Source organism: Chlorocebus sabaeus, chromosome 17, assembly GCF_047675955.1.
Source record: "Chlorocebus sabaeus isolate Y175 chromosome 17, mChlSab1.0.hap1, whole genome shotgun sequence".
Classification (NCBI taxonomy): Eukaryota; Metazoa; Chordata; class Mammalia; order Primates; family Cercopithecidae; genus Chlorocebus; species Chlorocebus sabaeus.
This window is the reverse complement of record NC_132920.1, coordinates 31,629,813-31,654,468: the sequence shown is the minus strand read 5'-3', so window position 1 is coordinate 31,654,468 and position 24,656 is coordinate 31,629,813. Positions and strand designations below refer to the sequence as shown.

Genomic DNA, 24,656 nt, shown 5'->3' with positions numbered 1-24,656 from the left:
TTTGGGTACTGCCTGAGCAAGAAGTGCTAGAGAGCAGGACCAGTCATCAATAGGAGGATGAGATTGGGGGAAACACCCGGTGCAGTAGGCTGAGTGAGAAGGGGAGCACTAAGACCCAGGGGTAGTGGAGGACTGTAGCAACGAGCTGGAGGAGGAGAAGTGAGCGGTGGGGGGTGGGAGCCATCTGGTACCTTCACAGCATTCAAAACAGCATTGGCCATAACAACAGAAATGGCCAGTCAGTCCCAGGGTATCCAGCAGCTTCTGCAAGCTGAGAAGCGGGCAGCTGAGAAGGTGGCAGATGCCAGAAAGAGTGAGTCTCCTCTTTCCTCCCTTAGGAGTCTGGAAAGAAAATTGGGGGTGGGGGACGCAAACATTTTGGGAAAACCCAAGGCTGGTGGGAAGACAGCTAGGGTCTGGAGGCTGGTTAGGAGGGAAGAAATGGATGGATATTAGAATCTGGCCCCTGGTTGGCTGAGAGAAGGCTGTATAACTTTCTGGAAGGGACTGACCCCTGCTATTACATGTGTGTGTGTGTGTGGGCCCACCCCACCCACTGTCCTTTCTTCTGCCTCCAGGGAAGGCCCGGCGACTGAAGCAGGCAAAGGAGGAGGCACAGATGGAGGTGGAGCAATACCGCAGAGAGCGAGAGCAGGAATTCCAGAGCAAGCAGCAGGCGGTGAGTTGAGGCAGAGTTGGTATGAGACCCCAGTGCAAGCTGGTGGGTACATCTTGTGAGGTGTGTAAGGGTGACTCAACAAGAAAATATGGTGGCAGAGGGCTGAGGCTGAGGGGACCCTGGCAGGGACCACAACATTGGTGAAACTTTGTGATGATATGTAAGAGAGTCTGGGATTTTTGAAGGCCACATAGAGCTTATGGGTGGAATGTCACAGTCTGTGTAAAGTATAACATCTATGTGGAGTATGATTAACATTTGTGGTGGAGGGTAGAGTTTTATGGTCATGGACAGTGAAGTGGTGGGGATATTACAGTCTGTTTTAGGATGAAGTTGCATGTTAGGTCTAAGGGGAAAGGGTTGATCTCTTTGGTGTTGGGATATTTCTGTGGGATGGGGGTGGTTTCTGAGAGGGCCTTTCTTCTAGGCTTTGTTTCAGGATCTTTCCCCTCATATGCCTGGACCCTTGTCTCTCTGTTTCTGCTTTTCCCTTTCTCTCTTCCACCCCTCTCCCTACCCCCCAGGCCATGGGTTCCCAGGGGAACCTGTCCGCTGAGGTGGAGCAGGCTACAAGGCGCCAGGTGCAGGGCATGCAGAGCTCCCAGCAGAGAAACCGAGAGCGTGTCCTGGCCCAGCTTCTTGGCATGGTCTGCGACGTCAGGCCCCAAGTCCACCCCAACTACCGGATTTCTGCCTAGGGCCTGACTCCTTCTGCCAGTTCCCTCCCTCAAAGAAATCCTCCAATCAAAATCACCTCCCACCATAATCCCTGTCTTCTTTCCATCCCCTAAAAATCCTGGGAGGCAGGATCCAATAATTTTCTTGTGACACTTATAAATATCCTGCTCACATCTGAATCTCCTTGTTGTTCTTTAACCCTCACTGGGACTTTGTAAACTCCCAAGTCATTCTCACCTAAACCCTCTGTGAAATTTGTAATATGGGGAAGTAGGAATGTGGAAAACATCCTGACTTCAGCGTCTCGCAGATGTGGGTCCCTCTCTTGACCCTGTTGCTTGCTGGCTGTGGAACCAGGACAAGCTACTTAACTTGGTAGCCTCGATGTCCTCCTCTGTGAAACTGGGATGATAATAATGCCTACCTTGTGAGGGTTGCTTCAATGATTTGGAATCATTCTGTAAAGTCTAGCACAGTTCCTCCCATGTAGTAGCAGTGATTCAATAATTAGCAACCCTATGATACTATTACCACCACCTGCTCACCGGCCAAAACCTACACTGCTGTTTCCTCACTTCCATCAGTGGCTCTCTAATTCCACTTGTTCATTCTGTGACCCTAGTTACTTTCTGAATAATTGGTTCTTCTCTTTTCCCAGAGACCTTCTGATCTCCAAAAAGAGGAGATGACTACATTTAGCCCCTCGCTTACAATTCCAGGTAGATAACTGCATTTTGTAGGCTCTCTCTGTTTTTCTTATGCTGATCTTTCTCTTTATTGGATTTTCCTCCTTTCCTATTTCCCCAGAGACTTATCAGATGCTCATTGTTTTCCAAGATCTAAAATGATACTGTGTTCCCTCATATGCATGCCTTTCCTTTCTACATCCTTGACACCTTACTTTCCCATTGTAACAATAAAAAAAGTATCAATAAAATAACTATTGGCAAATAAATTGGTGAGTTGAAGCAGCCTCCTTTTGCCTCATCATTTCTCATTTTCAGCCACTTTTTTTTGAGATGGAGTTTTGCTCTTGTTGCCCAGGCTGGAATACAATGGCGCGATCTCGGCTCACTGCAACCTCTGCCCCCGGGTTCAAGCGATTCTCCTGTCTCAGCCTCCCAAGCAGCTGGAATTATGGGTGTGTATAGCATAGCACCCATAATTGCATAGCAAAAAATAGCCACCCATAGCACCCATAATCATCATGTTAAAAACGATCTCCGTCCCCCTCTGTCACCCTCTGCACCCCCGACTGCAGGACACAAGGTGGGGGCACAGCACGGCTGACAGATGGTGACGCTTGGCTGCGGTGCTGACAGACCAGCCGGGACCTCGTGTGGGAGGACCAATTACCACCGCATCCCCTCAGGGAAGAGCCTCTCAGCTGCATGTGGGGGCTCATGATAAATGAATTGGAAGGAAAAGATTGTACTCTGAAGGCCATATAGCCACACGTGGCTATTTTTTGTATTTTTAGTAGAGATGGGGTTTCACCATGTTGGTCAGGCTGGTCTCAAACTCCTGACCTCAAGTGACCCACCTGCCTCGGCCTCCCAAAGTGCTGGGATTAGGGGTGTGAGCCACTGCGCCCGGCCTTCAGTCACTTTCTTGTTTTTTGTTTACATATTCCCTAAACAGCCCAAATGGCTATCCTCTGAAACATGTTGGGGAAACAAGAACAAGTAGTACTTTATTATTTCTCTAAAGGGAGAAACATGGTTCCTCATTTGGGAATCTGAGGACTATAGATGGCAACTATAGAGAAAAGCTGGAATGTAGGAGCAAGTGCTCTTTGCCCCTTTACCTTGCATTTTCTTCATAGCACTTACTGCTACTGGTTTTTTGAGACAAGGTCCCACTGTGTTGCCCAGGCTGGAGTTCCAGCTCATTGCAGCCTTGACCTCCTGGACTCAAATGATCCTCCCACTTCAGCCTCCTGAGTAGCTGGGATTATGGGCGAGTGCCACTATGCCTAGCTAATTTTAAAATTTTCTGTAGAGATTCACTGTTGCCCAGGCTGGTCTGAAACTCCTGGGCCCCAGCAATCCTTCGGCCTCGGCTTCCTCAAGGGTTAGGTTACAGGCCTGAGCCACTGGACCCCGAACACTTATCGATACTTGACATTATATTTGTCTTTATGTGTTTTCTTCCCTGTAATGTAAACACTGTGAGAAAAGGGCTGTTGACTGCTGTGTCCCCAGAACCTAGGACAGCATGTGGCACAAGGGAGGCAGTTGATACTTTTGCATAAATTGAATGATACGTGGGAAAATACCTTCTATGACACTATTCTTTAATTAGTTACTTCATTTTGTCACTGAAGACAAGCTTGGTTCACCAAGAATTTGAACCAATAAGGTAACCTGTAGTGTATTTACTAACCAGATTCTTTGAGCAGGGAGGCAGAATACAATAGAGAATTAGAGATGTTTGCATCCTGGCTGTAACTTCACCAGCTGTACTGCTTGGGATATGTTGCTTTGCTTCTGTCAATAAGATGACAAGAACGGTACTTACTCCTTAGTATAAAAAGATTAAGTGTGCTAACAGGGAGAGGGTCAAACGTTTGTTGTTTTATTACACAGCAGGACATCAAGTCTTACTTTTGTAGCTCCCCATCTCAAAGACAGGGATGGCAAATGTTTCATTCAGGAAAAAAATCCAGGTTGAACAATGGGGCTGTTGGGGTGGGGCCAAGAACATTCTGCTCAAATTAACAGTATTAATGGGCCGGGTGAGGTGGCTCACGCCTGTAATCCCAGCACTTTGGGAGGCCAAGGCGGGTGGATCACCTGAAGTCATACATGGGTGAAAACCCGTCTCTACTAAAAAACCAAAAATTTGCTGGGCGTGGTAGCGGGCGCCTGTAATCCTAGCTACTTGGGAGGCTGAGGCAGGAGAACCGCTTGAACCCAGGAAGCAGAGGTTGCAGTGAGCCGAGACCACGCCATTGCACTCCAGCCTGGGCGACAGAGCGAAACTCTGTCTCAAAACAAAAACAAAAACAGTATTAATGGAATGTAGTATAACCCTCAAGCCCTACTATTGACACTTGGGGCCGAATCCAGACCCCGTCTTCCGGCTCGGATTCAGAACACCTTCCTGACTCCCTGGCCCTAGGGCCGCAGCTACCTCGGACAGCATCCTTTTGGGAAAATACCGCCCACTAGCCCCACGACTGGGAAAGAGTCGGGCAACGCCCCTCCCCTCAGCTAGGGCCTGCCGTTTCCTAGTGCTTGCCCAGCCGCCCTCAGGTCACCTTCACTACCGGGCCAAGGACCCCGTGGGAACTCGCAGCCCTCGCCACACCGGTTCCTCGCACATCCATGGAGTGCCTAGAGAGAAGACCTGCATGGCAAAAACCTAAACGAAGAGATGAGAGGCATGGAGAGGAGTACGACAACAGAAGAAAGATAACAGTGGGAGGAGACGTTAGTTTCCTTTATACCTTTTGTTACTGGCGGTAGCAGGGAAGTTAGAAACGGTTTTAAAACAAATTTCAGACAGGCATTTTCCAAAGGCAAGCCTGGAGCGCACGGATCTGTACAACCGCGGAAGGCCCCGTTTCCGGTCCCTTGCGCCTGCGCTCTTGCAGCCAAGAAGGCGGGAGGCTGGAGTAGAGAGAAGCCTGCAACCGGAAGTGAAGGCAGATTTCCCTCCTTCGTCGCTGTTGCTGCCGCCATACGCCCTCTGCCTGCTTAGGTAAGCTTTGGCGTTCACTACAATCCGTTGCCATCTGCGCTTCTTCGCACCCATCCCGTCACATGGGTTCCTGATACCCTTTTCACAGGCGATCGTCTGGTCTCTGGGGCCTAGTTGGTTCCCTATTTCCGTAGCTTGCATCCCTTTCGAGAGCAAAAAGCTCTTGGGGGAAGGAAGGGAAGCTAAGTGGGGGCCCAATCCAAGATGGTGTCCTCGGCGCCATTGTGTTCGTTTTGCTCCCTTCTTCCAGTGGGTTTTTTTCATATTGGAGGCCTCAGCATCAATGAGAGGCGGCGCTAGGCGTCCCTTGGTCTTGGTATTTGCGGAGGGCGGGGCTCTTATCACCTTACTTGTCCTTTCTTGAGCCCTTTCTTGGCCCACGGTGGAACTGGGAGGAGGAGCCGGTTTCTGGGCCCAGTTGGATTTTTCTCACCTTGACTCGCCCGTTAATTTGGAGTGCCTTCCAAGTGTTTACTATTGGTGTCATTGTATGTTTCTCCAAAAGGAGTCTCACCTTCGTAGCGCAACAGTGTTGTCAGACCACTTGGTAAAGATCCTGTTAAAGCCTGGGCGGGGATTGCCTTTCTCTGTCAACTATTAACTTTGTTATTGTAGGGTGGAAACATGGATTTTTTTTTTTTTGGTGGCCGAGCCATTTGTTTTGCACCGCCCCTCCCCCCCATGCTAATTACACAAGGCTGGCTTAAACAACGGAAGGGAGGATACTGAGAAGTGGGAGGCTGAGAGCTATGGGAGGTGGACAGCGGCCATATGATGTTTTCTTTTCGAAAGATGAGCGCTTTGCGCAGTGATGACCCTCATCTATCACCCTTGACTGATGGCTGCTGAGTTAGGCATCCATAACGGTGGGATTATAATAGGGAAAGCGCAGTCTTCCTTTGAGGACTTTCCAGGACTCTGCTTGTCATCTCCATTTTCCACTTTACTAAGTTATTAATCATATTTTACCTTTTATTATCTATTATATTTCCTCACTGTTATTTTCAGATCAAGAATTTATAAGTTGGTCTTCCCCTTCCAACTTTTCTGGTTTCCGCTACTGTGATTGCTAATCTTGTTGGGAACCTGTGTCCTAACCACTTTCGCTGGTGCTGCTTTTTCTGTTCTGTTGTATTTGCTTTTCGTTTTTATGTTGTGTATCTGTTTTTCTTTCCATGTAAAAGTTTCCTAGTTTAGGGAAAGTGGGAACTGGGAATGGAAAAGAGGTGAAGGCTCTGCTCGTGACTAAGTCTTGCTTTTTTTTTTTCCCCCTCCCCAGCTCTTCTGTTAGAAATAGTATCTTTATTTTCCTTTGCTGTTCCTCAATCCCCTACTCTTCACCCCTTGTTTTCACCTGTTTTGCGAGAACCCATCCAGATCCCCCTTCCCGTCTTCCCCTGCCGGCCCAGTTATGGCAGAGAACGATGTGGACAATGAGCTCTTGGACTATGAAGATGATGAGGTGGAGACAGCAGCTGGGGGAGATGGGGCTGAGGCCCCTGCCAAGAAGGATGTCAAGGGCTCCTATGTCTCCATCCACAGCTCTGGCTTTCGTGACTTCCTGCTCAAGCCAGAGTTGCTCCGGGCCATTGTCGACTGTGGCTTTGAGCATCCGTCAGAAGGTAAATTTTCTCTTGGGCATGTAGTGCTCATTGGGCTCTTTAAGGGTACAATAAAAAGATGTGTTTGTTGTTGCTCAGGTGGTAAAAGTTTATACTTAAGACTAGATCAGGATCAGGTGCAGGGGCTCACGCCTGTAATCCCAGCTCTTTGGGAGGGCAAGGCAGGAGGGGTGGTCACTTGAGCTCGAGTGCAAGAGAAGCCTGGGCAAGATAGGGAGACTCCTGTCTCTACAAAACGAAGCAGGTGAAGGTTGAGGCTTCAGTGAGCCGTGATTGCACTACTGTACACCAGCCGGGGAGACAGTGAGGGGAAAAAAAATCAGGAGATAAGTATCAAAAACGATTTTGGATAGAGGAGGATTATACAGACTTGTTCTTTCTTTCATGATAGCACCAAAGTGCTAATTATCCAAAGGTAGCTTCCAGGTCTGCCATTCATTCTTGTGACTGACTTTTCTTGTCTGCTTATTTTTAATTTTGTCATTTGACTTGTAATTTTAAATTTCCAGAAAGGTCCTGGTTGGACCTGTAGTCTCCCTCTGTTGGGCCAGGCCAACTGTGGCCTCTGGAAACCTCTATGACTGGTTTAGAGATGACTGGCTTCTGGGTCAGGTACCAAGTCCTTCATTTTGTCCCGGGTTGTTGTTATGTGACCCGAAGTATGGCAACCTAAGTAGGAGAAATGGTCTTTAGCAGGTATTCAGATGTCATGAATTGTTACAGATTAAGAAAAATAAGGACAGAGCCAGGAGCATTGAAGGTGAGCGGTTGGTAGATGCAAGGGGGCTGTTAGTAGGACTGGGAAGGCCTAGATCTGGAGGAGGCTAAAGCTGGGATGAATTAGGAGAGTCTGATTTTGAGGTGAATATAATTGAGCAGAGAGAGGTAAAAAGGGTCTGGAAGTTGGCAAGAACCAGGTAAATACTAGACTTTGAGAATTGAGTGGTAAGAAATGGGCTTGGCATGATGAAAAAGGTAGAGTTATCTGGAGACTGAAATCTAATTTATCTTTCCCCCCCTACTTTTAGTCCAGCATGAGTGCATCCCTCAGGCCATTCTGGGAATGGATGTCCTGTGCCAGGCCAAGTCAGGCATGGGAAAGACAGCAGTGTTTGTGTTGGCCACACTGCAACAGCTGGAGCCAGTTACTGGGCAGGTATATTTGGGGAGAGTGCTGGGGAAGGGGTTTTGGTTAGGACTATAAGGGAAGGGTGTTTTTGTCCTAGCTACATGATGACCTCGGTTACCCTTGACAACCTGACAGCTGTGGGGAATGTTCTATCCAAGCATGGGGTTCGTGATTTAGATCACAGAATTGAAGTCATTTATTATCGGCCCAGGTGTGTTTTTGTCAGTCATTTCCCTAGAGGGAACAATGAAGGGCTACACTCATGGTATGTCTCGGTCTGCTTCCTGCCTAAGGTGTCTGTGCTGGTGATGTGTCACACTCGGGAGTTGGCTTTTCAGATCAGCAAGGAATATGAGCGCTTCTCTAAATACATGCCCAATGTCAAGGTAAGCCGAGGTAAAGAGACCTCAGAGTGAGGGTGTGGCAAGTTGGAGGGATAAGAAACTTGTAGGCCAGTAGTCTCTTTAATTTTGGAGAAGTTTTAGTTTGCCATGGTTTAACAGTGTTAAGATCCTATGTAACAGGAGGATTCGTAATTGGGCTATGGATGATGCTTAACCAAGACCACCCTTTTCTTACTACTTTATACTGACTTTGAATCCTATCAGTTTGATAATTTTGGGGTGTGTGGCAGAGAAAGCCAGAAACTTTAAAACAGCTTCAGGGGTGTGTGAATATTGAGGATTCTGGCCAAGTGCGCAGCGGCTTACACCTGTAATCTCAGCACTTTGGGAGGCCAAGGCATGTGGATCATTTGAGGTCAGGAGTTCGAGACCAGTGTGGCCAATGCGATGAAACCCTGTCTCTACTAAAAATGCAAAAATTAGCCAGGCATGGTGGCACACACCTGTAGTCCTACCTACTTGGGAGGCTGAGGCAGGAGAATCTCTTGAACCCAGGAAGCAGAGGTTGTAGTGAGCTGAGATTGTGCCACTACACTCCAGCCTGGGTGACAGAGTGAGACTCACATCTCAAAAACAAAAATCTGATTGAAGTTAAGCATTTTTGGCAATTATCCTTCATAGGTGGTGCTGTATCTCCTGTTATGCCACAAATCGGGTTGACTTATGTTAGTTATTTTTATTTTTATTTATTTGTTTTGAGATGGAGTCTTGCTGCGTCCCCTGGGCTGTGAGTGTAGTGGTGCGATCTCAGCTCACTGCAGCCTGCACCTCCCAGGTTCAAGCGATTCTCCTGCTTCAACCCGCTGAGTGGCTGGGACTACAGTGTGCCATCATACCCGGCTAATTTTTTTTTTTTTTTTTTGGTAGTGACAGGGTTTCGCCATGTTGGCCAGGCTGGTCTTGAACTCCTGACCTCAAGTGATCCACCCACCTCGGCCTCCCAAAGTGCTGGGATTACAGGTGTGAGCCACTGCGCCTGGCCTCGTTAGTGATTTTAGGTTTATCATAGGATTAGCATTGTGACAGTCTGATTCCATGGTCATTCTCTTCCCCCCTTAAAACTGGAGTTTCTGGTGTTATTTGACACTGTACCAAGGCCCAGATCCCTAACCAACTATTCACCTAATGGTTTTAACATGAAGTGATAATATTTCACCCAAAGCAGTAATTTCATGGGGTTTGTATGAAGGAGTTTGAGATTCTGGGTTTATTTAGGAAAACTTAATGTTCCATGTGTTTTTTTGTGGTACTTTACACTCATCTGGTAATTTCTTGCCGTCCTTTATTTATTTATTTTTTGTTTTTTGAGATGGAGTCTCGCTCTGTCATCAAGCCTGGAGTACAGTGGCTCAATCTCGCCTCACTGCAATCTCCACTTCCTGCATTCAAGCGATTCTCCTTCCTCAGCCTCCTGGCTAAGTTTTGTAGTTTTTGTATTTTAGTAGTAAATTTGTAAATATTGTATTTTAGAAGAGATGGGGTTTCACCATGTTGGCCAGGCTGGTCTTGAACGCCTGGCTTCAAGTGATCCACCTGCCTCGACTTCCCAAACTGCTGGGATTACAGGCGTGAACCACCGGGCCTGGCTTTATTTTATTTATTTATTTATTTAGAGACGGAGTATCCCTCTTGTTGCCCAGGCTGGAGTACAATGGTGAGATCTTGGTTCACCGCAACCTCTGCCTCCCGAGTAGCTGGAGTTACAGGCATGCGCCACCACACCTGACTCCTTTATTTTTTAAATGAAGCTTGGCCTCATAAATGAAGGAAGACCGTTAGATTAAGTCAGAAGAATTGAATTATTGTCCTGACTGCTCCGACTAGCTATGTAACTTTAGGCAGTCACCCTCAGTGTTTGGTGGGGGGACATAAAATTTCTAAATTAGGTGACCTCTAAAGTTCGTTTTAGTTTTGAAACATACTAAAAATTGGTTTAGCTCAAACAGTGGGAACTCTGGGGGGATTGGACTCTTTCCTTCCTCTTTTTTGAGACTCTTTGCTCCTGGCTCTCGGCAGGTTGCTGTTTTTTTTGGTGGTCTGTCTATCAAGAAGGATGAAGAGGTGCTGAAGAAGAACTGCCCGCATATCGTCGTGGGGACTCCAGGCCGTATCCTAGCCCTGGCTCGAAATAAGAGCCTCAACCTCAAACACATTAAACACTTTATTTTGGATGAATGTGATAAGATGCTTGAACAGCTCGGTGAGTGGCAGTGCTGGGACTTGGCTAATGCTGGGGAGTTGTTCTTTGGAGCCAAATGATGTTTATTTGAAACAGGAGCGCCTCAGTGCAAGGACGACTCTTATCTATCACCCATGACTGATGGCTCTGGGTTCCCTGGTTGGTCTTTATTATGCTTTTAAGCACAGTAAAGGATATCATCTATCATCTTTCTATGATTTTTGTTTTTAATCTTTGAGAATAGGGGACTTCGGTAATTTCAGGCCTAAGTCATCACCACCACCACCGTTTTCATTATAGATTCTTATACTGAGAGTCATAGGGGAGATTCTAAACTGAAAGAGAAGACAGTACCCTTCTGGCATCTCCAGCACAGCATTTACAGTCAGAATTTATAGCTGAATAAGTTTCTAGACTCAGGTCTGGGATTAATGTAGAGAGTGTAGCAGTTCGTGTGGTGTGGTATTCTAGTGTGCCAAGTGGGGTTAATGGAAGTTTTTTCTGTAAGAATTGAATCTTGGTGAATGAGTGTGGGGTTGGACATAGGCCCCATAAGTCATTACAGATGGTCTTCGGCAGTTCAGTATGGTGAGTTATAAAGGTGGGCTCCAGGTAGCAATGTCATATTTGCCTGACTTGATAGAAAAGTGATCCAGAGAGTCATAGATGAACTCTGCTACCTGGAATGTAATATATGGTTGATACTTGTAGTCTCCTGAGGGCTGGCTGGGGCTTGGACAGGAAAGGATTAGGAGAAGGCCCTGTAAAGCATGTTTCGAAGGCCTTGAGAGCGTCTGCACTGGGCTTTGTCCCCGTTTTATAGTTGGGAACTTTGGGGTTTTATCTTATTTCTTGCTTGGTTAAAACGAACAGCTGGAATCTGATCCCAATTCTTGATTCCAAGTCCATTGCTCTTTCCATTGTGTTACTACTATTTCCAGCAATCTTCACCTCACTGGAAAGTCTACCTCTAATCTTTGTTTATCATACTTGCTTATTTTCTCCTACAATTTTTTTCCTTGTTCTTGTAGACATGCGTCGGGATGTCCAGGAAATTTTTCGCATGACCCCCCACGAGAAGCAGGTCATGATGTTCAGTGCTACCTTGAGCAAAGAGATCCGTCCAGTCTGCCGCAAGTTCATGCAAGATGTAAATACCCTTCTACCTTCTCTCCCTCCACTCCCCGCCCGCTGCCTCCTCCCCTTCCTCGCCCTCTTCCTCAGACTCCCTTGTCATTCAAGTGCCAAGGCGGCGGCTTGTGCCCAACTGGGAGTAATGACTCCTTGAAGAGACATACAGAAGCAGAGACAGCTAGTGTTAGGGTCTGCGCGGGTGCCAGGGAAACTCCGGAAGACTTGGTCGGGTTAATGTGAGAGCGGGTAGTGTTCGACTTTTTCAAAAATCACAACATTTTTGAACCTCTTCTCCCTTTGGGGGAGGGCAGAATTTTTCTGCCCTACCACCCACCCATCGTCTCTTACGTGCCCCCTACAGCCACGCACTGTCAAGGTGGCGTCGAGCATACAGCTGGAGCCTTCTGCTCACCAAAACTCCTACTTTCCGGTGGCAGGAGAGCAAGAGAGGGACAGACAGATGGCAGGGCATGTCCAAAAGAAGAGCATCAGCACAAATGAATCCTCCCCTTCCCCACCTCCAGGGGTGGGGGCCTTTGGCACCTCAATCCCCGATACCCTACTCCTTCCCACCCACATCTCCTTGCACCCATCTGGAACCTCGGTTGATGTGAGCCGGCAACAGAGAAGCACCGTGGCGCGGCGAGGGAATGCGGACGGCACCCAGCGGTGGATGGCGGCAGCGGAGGCCGCGGGGAAACCTGACCAGGAAGCTGAGGACCAAACCAGCCTCTTTTTCCGTTCCCGGTTTTTTTCCTGAACCCAACGCGTGCCGTGCCCCGTTTCCCCCCATATGTGTTGGGGAGGGGTGTCCTCAATGGGGTGGTAGATTTTTTATTTTTCCTTAAAAAATTTTTTTGTTTTTTTTAATACTCAGAGGAGAGGGACATAGGAAAGGTAAAGTGGATGTAATCGGGTGGGTGTTAGGGTTTGGGGCTAGGTGGGGCCAATTACATAAGCAGTGGAGTGTGTTCTCCCTGCAGTGTTCCTTCCCGTGGGATGATAACTCTTTAGCTTTATTTGGGGCTAGAATGAGATTTGAAGAAGGCCATGGAACTTCTCTTTAGAAAGCCTGCCTTGGCTGGGCCTGGTGGCTCACCTCTAATCCCAGTGCTTTGGGAGGCCAAGATGGGAGGATTGCTTGAGCCCAGGAATTTGAGACTAGCCTGGGCAGTGTAGTGAGACTTTGTCTCTACCAGGAAAACCAGGCGTGGTGGCGCATGCCTGTAGTCCCAGCTACTTGGGAGGCTAAGGCAGGAGGGTTTGCTTGAGCTTGGGACACGGAGGTGACAGTAAGCTGTAATTGTGCCACTGTACTCCAGCCTGGGTGATAGAGTAAGACCCTGTATCAAAACCTGCCTTTTGGGATTGGGCTTCTGTTTTTTCCCATGACATACCCATCCTTTCCTATTTTGTCCTCTGGGTCTTCATATTAACTATCTCCCCCCAGAGTAGTACAAAAGTGTTAGGAAAGTTGGGCTTTGGAGTTGTGGTAATTTCTGTCTTTGTTACTTTCCTCCCCTTCAGGGGGTTTTTAAATTTTAAAGATGAATGCAGTGAGGTATGATGGTGTGTGCCTGTAGTCCCAGCTATTCGGGAGACTGAAGCAGGAGGATCACTTGAGCCCAGGAATTTTGAGGCTATATGTGCTATGATTGTGCCAGTGAATAGCCACTGCACTCCAGCCTGGGCAACGTGGTGAGATCCTGTCCCTTAAAAGCATATCTGCCTGCTCTGAATTTGGTTTTTTAATACCACTTACCGATACCTTCCCTGTAAACCTGTAGATGGTTTAATTCTTAGTGAAGAGACCAGTCTCATCTAAAATTATCCTGTTGTGGTCTGATGGCAAGTTACTTATCTTGAGTAATTTTTGTTTCTCCTTAAGTGGCATTTTGACTGTCCATTGCAGTGTTCTGATCTTAAAATTGACATCCACTTTCCAAATGTATATGAGATTCTCTTAGTTGAAGTAGGAGAATCAAATGGAGCAGTTGTCCTGCCCCCACCCCATGTTCTTACAAGCAACTGTGATGGAGTTATTCTGACCTTGAGTCACTGCCTCCCATCATTTCCCAGATGTTTGGGCCTTGCTCTCCCTTTGAGAATCATCTTCCATATTTTTTCTTCTCCCACCTCTATTTGAGGTAGTGGCATCTGTGCCATTGGGTGGTTTCACTGCTCCTTTACTTCATTTGCAGTTTCTTTCCCATGATAGTTTTTAGTTGGGCAGTCTTAAAACCCCTCTGATAGGAAGGAAATTAGATGTAATGTGAGAGAGACCACAGTAAAATATGGGTAGTTTTGGGGGTGGGGTGGGGTTTTCAATCTTCTCTTTCCTCCCCATCCCCCCATGGGGTGTATTGGAGATCAGCTTCCTCCACCCCCCCAGGTTTAACCCCCCCACTCTGCCCTCCTCCCGTTCCCCACCCCTTCCTCCCCCCCAGCCAATGGAGATCTTCGTGGATGATGAGACGAAGTTGACGCTGCATGGGTTGCAGCAGTACTACGTGAAACTGAAGGACAACGAGAAGAACCGGAAACTCTTTGACCTTCTGGATGTCCTTGAGTTCAACCAGGTCAGTTACACGTCCAGTAGGGGGATGAGCGTTGGAGCACTCCAGCTGTAGCAGAAACCTGGATATTAAGTACACTTTTATTGAGGAAATCACATGTGTGATGTAGGAGAGAATTATGAGGGTATAAACATGAGGGGCTGAGCATGAGTAAGGTGGAAGCTGCTTTTCTATTCTGTGGTTGGCATGGATATGTATGTCCTCAATAACGTCAAGGAAAATAAACTTCAAAAGTTAAGATCCTTGGCCAGGTACGGTGAGTTATGTGTGTAATCCCAGCACTTTGGGAAACTGAGGCAGGTGGATCACTTGAGCCTAGGACTTTGAGACCAGTCTGGGCAACATGGCGAAACTTCATCACTACCAAAGAAGAAAAAGTTAGCCAGGTGTGGTGGTGTATGCCTGTAGTCCCAGATACTCTGGTGGCTGAGGTGGGAGGATAGCTTGAGCCCAGGAGATTGAGGCTGCAGTGAACTATGATTGCACTGCTGTGCTCCAGCTTGGGCAGTGGAGTGAGACCTTGTCTCCAAAAGTCCTTGAAAGGTTTTAGGAAGTTGTTAAAGGCTTGAAATGATTTTGGGGGGCATGTTAGGGTTCTTAAATGTTTAATTCCTCTAATAACTGCTTATTCAAGAGAAGCATTTGTGACTGGATGCAGGGCAGTGGCTCATGCCCATAAATCCCAGTACTTTGGGAGGCTGAGGCAGGAACATCGCTTGAGCCCAGGACTTCAAGACCAGCATGGGTAACAGAGAGATGCCCATCTCTACAAATAGTTAAAAAAAAAAAAAAAGTAGTTGGGTGTGGTGGTGTGCACCTGTGGTCCCAGCTACTTGGGATGCTGAGGTGGAAGGATCTCTTGAGCCCAGGAGGTGTAGGCTGCAGTGACCCACGATTGCACCACTGCACTCCAGTCTGGGGGACAGTGAGACCCCATGTCAAAAAAAGTGTTTCATTAATATACTTGTGAGTGGCCTATTTGCACTTCAAACTACTTTCTAGAATTAGGATAGCTCCCTTAGGTTTAATGTTTTGGTGAGCAGGAATATCAGTTACCCCTCCAGATCTTAATTCTAGTTTTTTATCACTTTTTCATGAGGTGATCTCATCCTTGTCTCCTACCATGTCTGGCAGTTTTGGTTTCTGAACTTTGTGCTGCCTCAGAGGCCAGCCTCCCTAGGGAAAAATCAGTGCTAAAATAAAGTTGTATTTCCTCTTCTGCTCTAAATATATAATGGGGGAATAAGAGAGATGAAGAGGAATTCCTGAGAACGTAATTACTAGAAACTCCTCTCTCCCATGTAATGTCTCACACACACTATGGACTGCTATTCCCCCAATTCGCGACCCCCCCACCTCCCACCCCACCCCACAACAGGTGGTGATCTTTGTGAAGTCTGTGCAGCGGTGCATTGCCTTGGCCCAGCTACTGGTGGAGCAGAACTTTCCAGCCATTGCCATCCACCGTGGGATGCCCCAGGAGGAGAGGTGAGTTGAAGATGGGAAAGATATTTTCTGTCTTTGGGAGAAAAAGACAGTTGAGAGAAGGGCATCTCAACATTTTTAAAATTTCCTTTCTCACAAAGGCTTTCTCGGTATCAGCAGTTTAAAGATTTTCAACGACGAATTCTTGTGGCTACCAACCTATTTGGCCGAGGCATGGACATCGAGCGGGTGAACATTGCTTTTAATTATGACATGCCTGAGGATTCTGACACCTACCTACATCGGGTAAACCCCACAGGCTGAAGAAATCCCACTCTCCCATTCCCTTCTTCTCTATTTGTACATCTTCATCCCTGCCTCTGGATCTCTTTCCTCTTTGATCTTCCAGTGCTACCCTCTGTCTCCTTCCAGGTGGCCAGAGCAGGCCGGTTTGGCACCAAGGGCTTGGCTATCACATTTGTGTCCGATGAGAATGATGCCAAGATCCTCAATGATGTGCAGGATCGCTTTGAGGTCAATATTAGTGAGCTGCCTGATGAGATAGACATCTCCTCCTACAGTGAGTACTGATCTCATGAAACCCTTTAGGTCCTCCCTGTTCCTTAGTGTGTTTGTCCTAAATCCCATCACTTAGATCATTGGCACCTGATGCATAATGGACACTTGGCTGGTTCATGCCCCCTGGTCTTTGATGCTGTGTTGGGATGCTTTGCTCACCCTTATGTGGGGTCTCTGTCTTCTCTCATCGTGTTACATCCCTTCCCTCACCCCCACATCTGTCCTCTGAACCCACACAGTACACCAGCATCTGCATGTGTGCTGTGTGTTCTTGCCTTGCTTTCCCCTTTTCATGCCTTATTCTGACCATGCTATGTTTTCTCCTTAGTTGAACAGACACGGTAGAAGACTCGCCCATTCTGGAATGTGACCGTCTGTCCTTCAGGAGAGGACACCAGGGTGGGGGTGAAGGAGACACTACTGCCCCCACCCCTGACAGCCCCCACCCCATGGCTTCCATCTTTTGCATCACCACCACTCCTGAACCCCCATTTCTGATTTGTCAGAATTTTTTTTAACAAAACTAAAAATGAAACACATGTGTCTGTGGTATCTATAAGTGCTTCGTCCCTTTATTGTATTTGGGGTGAGGTATTTTAGGGCATGGTCCAGGGTAAATTGCTGTAAGGCCTGGGTGCCCTGCCTGCTGTGAGATTAAAGGGGAATGGGACTAAGACTGCAGAGCCCTGGCTCCCCCACTACCTGCCAATTGCCCGCAATTTGTGGGGGTCTCTTCCACTTTCTCTGGTCTGGGAGAGGCTGGGGTGTCTGATCCCGAGGCTGCTGGTGGGTGGCACATGGATTTTCAGTGCCAGAGGGTGCTGTGGGCACTAGGGGAAGCTTAGGCGCCTCCTCCCAGGCTCTCTCGGTGCCGCCTCATCTGTTCCTTCAGCTTTTGGATCTTGAGCACCAGGGCTTGGGCCTCCCAAGCTCCCTCCTGTCCTTCCAGGAGGGCCTGGTATAGCTCCAGCTGCTGTTCCAGCAACTCTTCAGCTTGGGCCAGCTCAGCCGTGCGGTGGATCCCGGGGCCCTGGTGAGGGAATTAGGGGAGGGAGCATCAGCCAGGGCAGGGGGCCGAGGCCCTGGGAAACTGTTGCAGGCTCTGGGCTGGAAGTGAGAAATTCCACCTTCCCTATCTGGTTTTGACCCGGTCCTTTAAGGACACCTGTATTGAGAAGCCCAGGTAGCTGCCTGTCTTGGGCATAGGCCTTTGGAGGGGGGTGCAGATAGAGTTCCCTGGCCCAGGGGCCATAACTGGCTTCCTTGAACAAGGATATGGGGTCACTGGAAAGAGGATCAGCAGCTCCTCCCCACTAAGAAATAATTAACTGTTACGTGAGGGGGAATAGATCCTGTTCAAGGACTTTGTGGACTGTGCTGCTGTGGGTCGGGGTGGGGGAAGGGAGCCCTGCGGTCTGGGCTGGGGGAGGGGAGGAGAGGAGCTGGTAGCTGAATTTAGGAAAAGAGCTGCAGGGGTAGGCATAGTGTGGGGTGGTGCAGGGTGGGATTGAGGGGTTTTTTTCCACACCCCAGTACAAATTCTCACACCCTCTTTTTACTACCTGTGGTGCCACTTACCCTGGGAGTGGATGTCATCTTCCCATTGCCTCTGGAGCTGGTCTGCTCTTCCATGCTTGCCTTGGGGTTTTGGGAGCAGCACCCACGGGAGCCCTGGGGTGCCAGGGACCAAGAGGGCAGAAGGAGGCGAAGGAAATGGCACCGAGAGAGCCAGGGCAGAGGGGGGATCATGGCGGATGACCTGGCAGGGAGCTGTGTGAGCTGCCCAACAGCCACCAGGAACTGGTTCCCTCCAGGCCTTGGCCTCACTTCAGTGCCTGGCCCTGCCCAGGCCCCGGCCCCCAGCCCTGCCCTTGCCTCTGTCCCGCTCTGCCCCCACCTCTCTCCCAGCCTGGCCCCAGACAGAGTCCAGGAACAACAACTGTTCCTGATGTGAAAAATGTTCCTGCCAGTTTAGGCAGAACTTGCTTTAGAGCACTGGCGCCCAGCCTACCACAGGTCTGTGATTTGTTTTGTTTTGTTTTTTTATCTAGTGTTTATTAGGTATGAATTTTACAAACATTACTTACATTAGTGGTAGCTGTGGAGCTGGAGAGTATTACACCTTTTCCAAGCTGCATGGCGAGAACCACCAGTAGTGTGGTAGAACTTACAGCCCTTTCCAAGGCTATGGCTCTCTTGGCCTGCAGATACCAGCCCACGCATCTCCCTGTGCTTGTTGTGGACCACTGGGTGTCAGGTTTCCTTCTGATAGTGGTATGGAGTGCATCAACTAGGATAAACTCAAAAACTTTGTATGTGGAATTTTTAACCAGCCCAGTGAGAATTCAGGACTCAGAGCCCCACAGTGGCATCTAGCTTGCTCTTCTGAGCTAACTAGCTGGTTAACACCATGATAGGCTTGCTGTTAAGTTGCATTCTTTAAAACTGGATTTTGGGCCACCACGGCGCTTCTATATAACGTAACCTTGCTTGGCTGTAGCCCAGTAGCGTGTTTTATTGGGCTGGGTGGGGCCGGGAGGGGATCCCTGTGGAGAGCAGAGAGCTGGTGGTACTGCCAGCAACAGACCCTCAGAAGACAGCTCATGACATCAGACTGCTTCTTCATAGCTCCTGGATGTACTTGTATGCACCATCTTGGTTTACCCAGTGGCTGCTGCCAGACAGAAAGGAAAGGCTACCACAGGTCTTGCGTCTTTTTTTTTTTTTCTTTTGAGACAGTCTCACTCTGTCGCCCAGGCTGGAGTGCAGTGGCACAATCTGGACTCACTGCAAGCTCCGCCTCTCTGGTTCACGCCATTCTCCTGCCTCAGCCTCCCGAGCAGCTGGGACTACAGGTGCCCAGCACCATGCCTGGCTAATTTTTTGTATTTTTAGTGGAGATGGAGTTTCACCGTGTTAGCCAGGATGGTCTCCATCTCCTGACCTCGTGATCCACCCATCTCGGCCTCCCAAAGTGCTGGGATTACAGGCGTGAGCCACTGCACCCGGCATGTCTTTCTCTTTTCTTAACACTGTCTTTTCTCACTTTACTCTGCAAGGTAGGAATTACATCACTGGTTTGCACCTGAGGAAATTGGCTCAGATGGTTTCATTCAGCACTCACTGGGGAAGTGTCTGTTGGGGGCAGCTCTAGGCTGGATGTGCTCGAGGGTCCACAGCTGGTTGGTGGTAGGGCCTGGAGGGTTCATGTCCAGGTCCACCTGACTTGAAAGCTCATCCTGACCTTGCTTAAGTGCTGATTCCCCTTTGCAGATGTACCTTTTTTATTATGCTTCCCTTTATTGCTCTTTGCAGACGCTGTTTTTTATTTAGGGATTGGAGGCTTGTGGCAACCCTGTGTCAAGCACATCAAGCAGGTCTGTTGATGCTATTTTTCCAACAGCAGACAGACATCATGTTTCCGTGTCACACTGTGGAATTCTCAAAATGTTTCAAGCTTTTTCATTATTATACCTGTTACAGTGACCTCTAACTATTGTGATTGTTTTGGGACACCATGAGCAATGCTCATATAAGACAGCAAACTTAATGGAAAAATGTGTGTGTTGTGACTGCTTCACCAACTGGCCATTCTCCCGACTCTACTTTCTGGGCCTCCCTATTCCCTGAGGCACAATAATATTGAAAGGAATAATCCATGTGGCAAAAGGCAAACGTCATTGTCTTATTTTAAGAAGTTGTCAAAGCAGCCTTCAGCAACCATGCCCCTGATCCATGGAGGCAAGACCCTCCCCCAGCAAAAATATCAGGATTAGCTGAAGCCTCAGATGATGGTTAGCATTTGTTTAACAATAAAATATTTTAAAATTAAAGTATATGGCCAGGCACTGTGGCTCACACTTGTAATCCCAGCACTTTGGGAGGCTGAGGCGGGTGGATAACTTGAGGTCAGGAGTTCAAGATTGGCCTGGCCAACATGGTGAAACCTCATCTGTACTAAAAATACAAAAATTAGCTGGGCATGGTGATGGGCACCTGTAGTCCCAGCTACTTGGACGGCTCAGCAGGAAATGGCTTAAACCCAGGGGGCGGAGGTTGCAGTGAGCCAAGATCGTGCCACTGCACTCTAGCTTGGGTGACAGAGTGAGACTCCATTAAGTATACACAGTTTTTTGGACACAATGCTACTGTACACTTAACAGACTACAATATAGTACAAACATAACTTTTATGCACAATAGGAAACTAAAAAGTTTGTGTGACTCACTTTGTTGCCATGGTCTGGAGACAAATCTGCAGTATCTCCAAGGTATGCCTGTGATTTCCCCTTCCCTCTTCTTGCTGGCCCAGAATGACCTTGTTTCTTGCCCCTGTCTAGCCCTGCATGCTGTAGGGGTTTGCCTTCTCTGGTAGGTCTGGGCACTTTGTATCCCTTGTAACTTTGGCTCCTGGGATATGACACTGGTACAGGCCTCAAGTTCTGTTGGACTAGTGAGCCTCCCCCCATACCTCCTGAACTAGAACCAAAGTCCTGTGCACACACCGTGCATGTGTGAGTCTGTGTAGAGATGTCAGCTTCCTGCAGGGTGTTCTGAAGGGGTGTCCTGTTGTTACTGGAGGGCATAGCCACAGGCCCAGAAGCAGGGGTGGCTCAGAGGGGAGTGGCTGGTCCCAATTTTGATCATCTAGGAACAGGAAGGTCCTTAGAAAACCATGCCCCAGGCCAGGCGCGGTGGCTCAAGCTTGTAATCCCAGCACTTTGGGAGGCCGAGACGGGTGGATCACCAGGTCAGGAGATCGAGACCATCCTGGCTAACACGGTGAAACCCCGTCTCTACTAAAAAAATACAAAAAACTAGCCGGGCGAGGTGGCGGGCGCCTGTAGTCCCAGCTACTCCGGAGGCTGAGGCAGGAGAATGGCATGAACCCAGGAGGCGGAGCTTGCAGTGAGCCGAGATCCGGCCACTGCACTCTAGCCTGGGCAACAGAGTGAGACTCCGTCTCAAAAAAAAAAAAAAAAAAAAAAAAAAAAGAAAACCATGCCCCAGAAGGCAGGATTGCTGGAGAGTGGACAGCTACTAGCCAGCTTACTATCTGGATATCACTCTGCACTGGGAGGGAAGATGGCCTCTGCCGTGGTGTAGGAGTCCAGGAACCAGGCTGGGAGGCCTTCCCAGCAGTCAGCGCTTCTCACAGTTGCAGGCCAAAGCACCTTTAGATGAGGCCAAAGACTTTACATTCCTCATTAGCTGACTTTTTCCCACTTAAGTGGGAAAAGAACCCAGAACCTTTGTGAAAGTTTTAGGGGAGAAGGACTTTCCCTCTTGTATCTTAGTGATAAGGTTATGCATGATTTATACTTTAATTGCAATGTGCACACATCTAAAGTCTTAATTATTAGAATATAAGAGCCCCAAACTACTGTTGTTACAGATAAGTGAAACTATGCAGTATATGGTTAAACAATCCACAACCAATTAACATTGAAAATTGGCCGGGCGCGGTTGGCTCACGCCTGTAATCCTAGCACTTTGGGAGGCCAAGGCAGGTGGATCACTTAAGGTCAGGAGTTCAAGACTAGCCTGGCAAACATGGTGAAACCCCGTCTCTAGTAAAAATACAAAAAATTAGCTAAGCATGATGGTAGCTGCCTGTAATCCCAGCTACTCAGGAGGCTGAGGCTGGAGAATTGCTTGAACCTGGGAGGTTGCAGTGAGCTGAGATCGTGCAATTGCACTCCAGCCTGGGTGACAGAGCAAGACTCTATCTCAAAAAAAAAAACAAAAAAAAAAGGGAAAAAAAAGAAAATTAACTACATTTTGGGGGGGTGGACAGAGCGATGCTCCGTCACCCAGGCTGGAGTGCAATGTCACAATCTCTGCTTACTGTAACCTCCACCTGCCGAGTTCAAGCAACTCTCATGCCTCAGCCTCCCAAGAAGCTGGGATTACAGGCATGTGCCACTATGTGGAGCTAATTTTTATATTTTTAGTACAGACTGGATTTCACCATGTTGGCCAGGCTGGTCTTGAACTCCTGGCCTAAAGTGATCCGCCTGCCTCAGCCTCCCAAAGTGCTGGGATTACAGGCATGAACCACTGCACCTGGCCGTATATCTGTTAATTTAAAAGATTAGCAGCCATTTAGAAAAAAACAACAAATGAGACTTTTGCAAGACAATCTAAATGATACACTAATAACGATCCTTTGGGAAAATGACATTTCAATCATGTGAGTTTCTGCTTTAGGTTATGAACCCCAAAATGGACTAAATGGACTAACCCTCAATAATTTATAGTAGGTAGTTTGTGTGTGTGTGTGTGTGTGTGTGTGTGTGTGTGTGTGTGTGTTTTAACAGTAGGTAGTTCTAAGCCATAAATAAAATAGAATCTGAATTTTGGTTTTGTTCTTTTGTGGGAACTTAATTGAGAAAGCACTGGCCTTTGGGTCAGTTCAAATATAGTGGATGAGGCCAGGCTTAGTGGCTCACGCCTGTAATCTCAGCACTTTGGGAGGCCGAGGCGGGGGATCACGAGGTTGAGAGATTGAGACCATCCTGGCCAACATGGTGAAACCCCGTCTCTACTAAAAATACAAAAATTAGCTGGGCATGGTGGTGCATGCCTGTAGTCCCAGCTACTTGGGAGGCTGAGGCAGGAGAATCACTTGAACCCGGGAGCCAGAGGTTGCAGTGAGCTGAAATCAGGCCACTGCACTCCAACCTGGTGACAGAGTGAGACTCCGTCTCAAAAAAAAAACAACAAAAAACAGCTGGGCGTGGTGGCTCACGCCTGTAATCCCAGCACTTTGGGAGGCCGAGGCGGGCGGATCATGAGGTCAGGAGATTGAAACCATCCTGGCTAATAAGGTGAAACCCTGTCTGTACTAAAAATACAAAAAATTAGTTAGGCGTGGCGGGCGCCTGTAGTCCCAGTTACTCGGGAGGCTGAGGCAGAAGAGTGGCGTGAACCCGGGAGGCGGAGCTTGCAGTGAGCCGAGATCCTGCCACTGCACTCCAGCCTGGGCGACAGAGACTCCATCTCAAATAAAAAAAAAAAAAAAAGAAAAAAGAAAAAAGAAAAAAAAGTAGAGTAAAAGTAAATAATCAGTACTAAGTTCTTCCTCTTGATGGAAGAATACAATGGAGTGCCATAAAGTATTCAAGAAGAAAATCAAGTCTGCCTATAAGCAAATATCTGCAGCCAAGTACCAATTTATAGAAAGTACAGATAAAACAGGTCCATATTAAACTATGCCTTGGGATGGAGACAGCAAAATGCAAACTATGGAAAACTCAACCAGGACAATATAAATTTCAAGGAGGAGCATAGAGAGAAAAAGAGAACAGGCCAGGCTGCGGTTGCTCACGCCTGTAATCCCAGCCCTTTGGGAGGCCGAGGCAGGCAGATCATGAGGTCAGGAGATTGAGACCATCCTGGCTAACACGGTGAAACCCCGTTTCTACTAAAAATACAAAAAAATTAGCTGGGCATGGTGGTACGCGCCTGTAGTCCCAGATTCTCGGGAGGCTGAGGCAGGCGAATTGCTTGAATCCAGGAGGCGGAGGTTGCAGTGAGCGGAGATCGCGCCACTGCACTCCAGCCTGGGTGACAGATTGAAACTCCGTCTTAAAAAAAAAAAAAAAGAAAAAAAAGAGAACAAAATTTATATATCCCAAGGTAAAACTAAACTACAATTTCAGATGATGAAAATATAAAATAGAACAAAGAAGTGATGATCATAAAGGTCAGGCTGTGGTTTTATGCAGAGGAGGGAAGCCTTTATCACTGAGTTGGGGCAGATGATGGGGTTTCTGGGCTGGTTGACAAACTTCTGTATCTCTGGTGGTTGAAGGGTGTTTATCTTTTATTATTATTATTAAAGGGAACATTTTCAGACAGTTTTTCTTTTTGGGTAACTTTTATTTTATGACAAAAAGCTAATGAAGAATAAAATAATTTATAGGTCATGATTACTGTTTTGCACAAAGCCTACTCTCCACGCCCCTCTGCAGACACTGAGTTCCCAAAACAAGTGGCAGCCCCAGGACCCCCTGGTAGGGCCACCTCACTTCCGGGTGTGTTCATGTCACTGAAGGCAGTGTCCCAGGTCTATTCCTTGATGCCTGGAAGAATCTGATAGGACACAGTTGAGGGGAAGCCTTCTCTGTCACCTGCAGGTTCTTGGCTGTCACTGTAGAGGGAGCGGGTCCTCACCTCTCCCACAGGCCGGATCACAGCCAGAACCTCCTCTCCGCATGGGGAGTGAGGCTTGGTCCTTTCCCTGAACACAGTGACAAAGATCTCTGTGTCATCACAAGAAGGCTCCAGCTCTTCAGAGCAGATGTTCCCCCACACGGTCAGCCCCTGAATGAATGTTGGTGACAGATGTCCCACCTCCATCCCTTCCCAGTCCTTTCTGTTCTGCTATGAATCTGTCAGTCATTGGAACTAGCAGGGAAAGGGAAAGAGGAGGGGAGATTGCTTTGATGCTGGCTCAGGGCATTGAGACAGGCCTCTTCTTCTCTCTGAACCTCACACTTCATCCGCTCCCAGATGCATGAAATAAAACACAGACCAGAAATG

The 24,656-nt window shown here is 48.0% G+C and overlaps 3 protein-coding genes, 2 non-coding genes and 1 pseudogene across 5 annotated transcripts; 4 read left to right on the top strand and 2 right to left on the bottom strand.

Annotated features, from left to right (window-relative positions):
* Positions 1 to 12: 12 nt before the first annotated feature.
* ATP6V1G2 (ATPase H+ transporting V1 subunit G2) lies at positions 13 to 2,312 on the top strand. The gene is made up of 3 exons (XM_007973130.3): positions 13 to 313; positions 579 to 679; positions 1,204 to 2,312. The coding sequence occupies exons 1-3, from the start codon at positions 232 to 234 to the stop codon at positions 1,375 to 1,377; spliced, it is 357 nt and encodes a 118-aa protein (XP_007971321.1). The 5' UTR covers positions 13 to 231; the 3' UTR covers positions 1,378 to 2,312.
* A 2,622-nt stretch (positions 2,313 to 4,934) lies between these two features.
* Positions 4,935 to 16,645, top strand: DDX39B (DExD-box helicase 39B). The gene is made up of 11 exons (XM_007973138.3): positions 4,935 to 5,062; positions 6,342 to 6,684; positions 7,713 to 7,840; positions 8,107 to 8,199; positions 10,234 to 10,417; positions 11,428 to 11,546; positions 13,978 to 14,109; positions 15,485 to 15,594; positions 15,693 to 15,837; positions 15,964 to 16,111; positions 16,439 to 16,645. Exons 2-11 carry the CDS (start codon positions 6,474 to 6,476, stop codon positions 16,453 to 16,455), a joined length of 1,287 nt encoding a protein of 428 aa, XP_007971329.3. The 5' UTR covers positions 4,935 to 5,062; positions 6,342 to 6,473; the 3' UTR covers positions 16,456 to 16,645.
* LOC119626864 (small nucleolar RNA SNORD83) lies at positions 5,829 to 5,906 on the top strand. Its single transcript, XR_005243057.1, has one exon. It is a non-coding gene; the product is annotated as a small nucleolar RNA SNORD83 (small nucleolar RNA).
* Positions 10,468 to 10,543, top strand: LOC119626865 (small nucleolar RNA SNORD83). The gene has a single exon (XR_005243058.1). It is a non-coding gene; the product is annotated as a small nucleolar RNA SNORD83 (small nucleolar RNA).
* A 12-nt stretch (positions 16,646 to 16,657) lies between the features above and the next one.
* MCCD1 (mitochondrial coiled-coil domain 1) lies at positions 16,658 to 17,928 on the bottom strand. Its single transcript, XM_007973137.3, has 2 exons — positions 17,689 to 17,928; positions 16,658 to 17,140 (listed from the first exon to the last, which is right to left on the bottom strand). Exons 1-2 carry the CDS (start codon positions 17,857 to 17,859, stop codon positions 16,952 to 16,954), a joined length of 360 nt encoding a protein of 119 aa, XP_007971328.3. The 5' UTR covers positions 17,860 to 17,928; the 3' UTR covers positions 16,658 to 16,951.
* Positions 17,929 to 18,198: 270 nt separating this feature from the next.
* Positions 18,199 to 19,319, bottom strand: LOC140708909 (large ribosomal subunit protein eL15-like; annotated as a pseudogene).
* Between the last annotated feature and the right edge of the window lie 5,337 nt (positions 19,320 to 24,656).

Excerpts from the sequence above, each read along its gene's own strand:
- DDX39B (XM_007973138.3), top strand. The coding sequence starts at position 6,474 with ATGGCAGAGAACGATGTGGACAATGAGCTCTTGGACTATGAAGATGAT. Across the intron at positions 10,418-11,427 it reads TAAGATGCTTGAACAGCTCG|ACATGCGTCGGGATGTCCAG; the intron begins GTGAGTGGCAGT and ends TTGTTCTTGTAG. Across the intron at positions 11,547-13,977 it reads GCCGCAAGTTCATGCAAGAT|CCAATGGAGATCTTCGTGGA; the intron begins GTAAATACCCTT and ends CCTCCCCCCCAG.
- ATP6V1G2 (XM_007973130.3), top strand. The coding sequence starts at position 232 with ATGGCCAGTCAGTCCCAGGGTATCCAGCAGCTTCTGCAAGCTGAGAAG. Across the intron at positions 314-578 it reads GGTGGCAGATGCCAGAAAGA|GGAAGGCCCGGCGACTGAAG; the intron begins GTGAGTCTCCTC and ends TTCTGCCTCCAG. Across the intron at positions 680-1,203 it reads TCCAGAGCAAGCAGCAGGCG|GCCATGGGTTCCCAGGGGAA; the intron begins GTGAGTTGAGGC and ends CCTACCCCCCAG.
- MCCD1 (XM_007973137.3), bottom strand. The coding sequence starts at position 17,859 with ATGATCCCCCCTCTGCCCTGGCTCTCTCGGTGCCATTTCCTTCGCCTC. Across the intron at positions 17,141-17,688 it reads AGATGACATCCACTCCCAGG|GGCCCCGGGATCCACCGCAC; the intron begins GTAAGTGGCACC and ends TTCCCTCACCAG.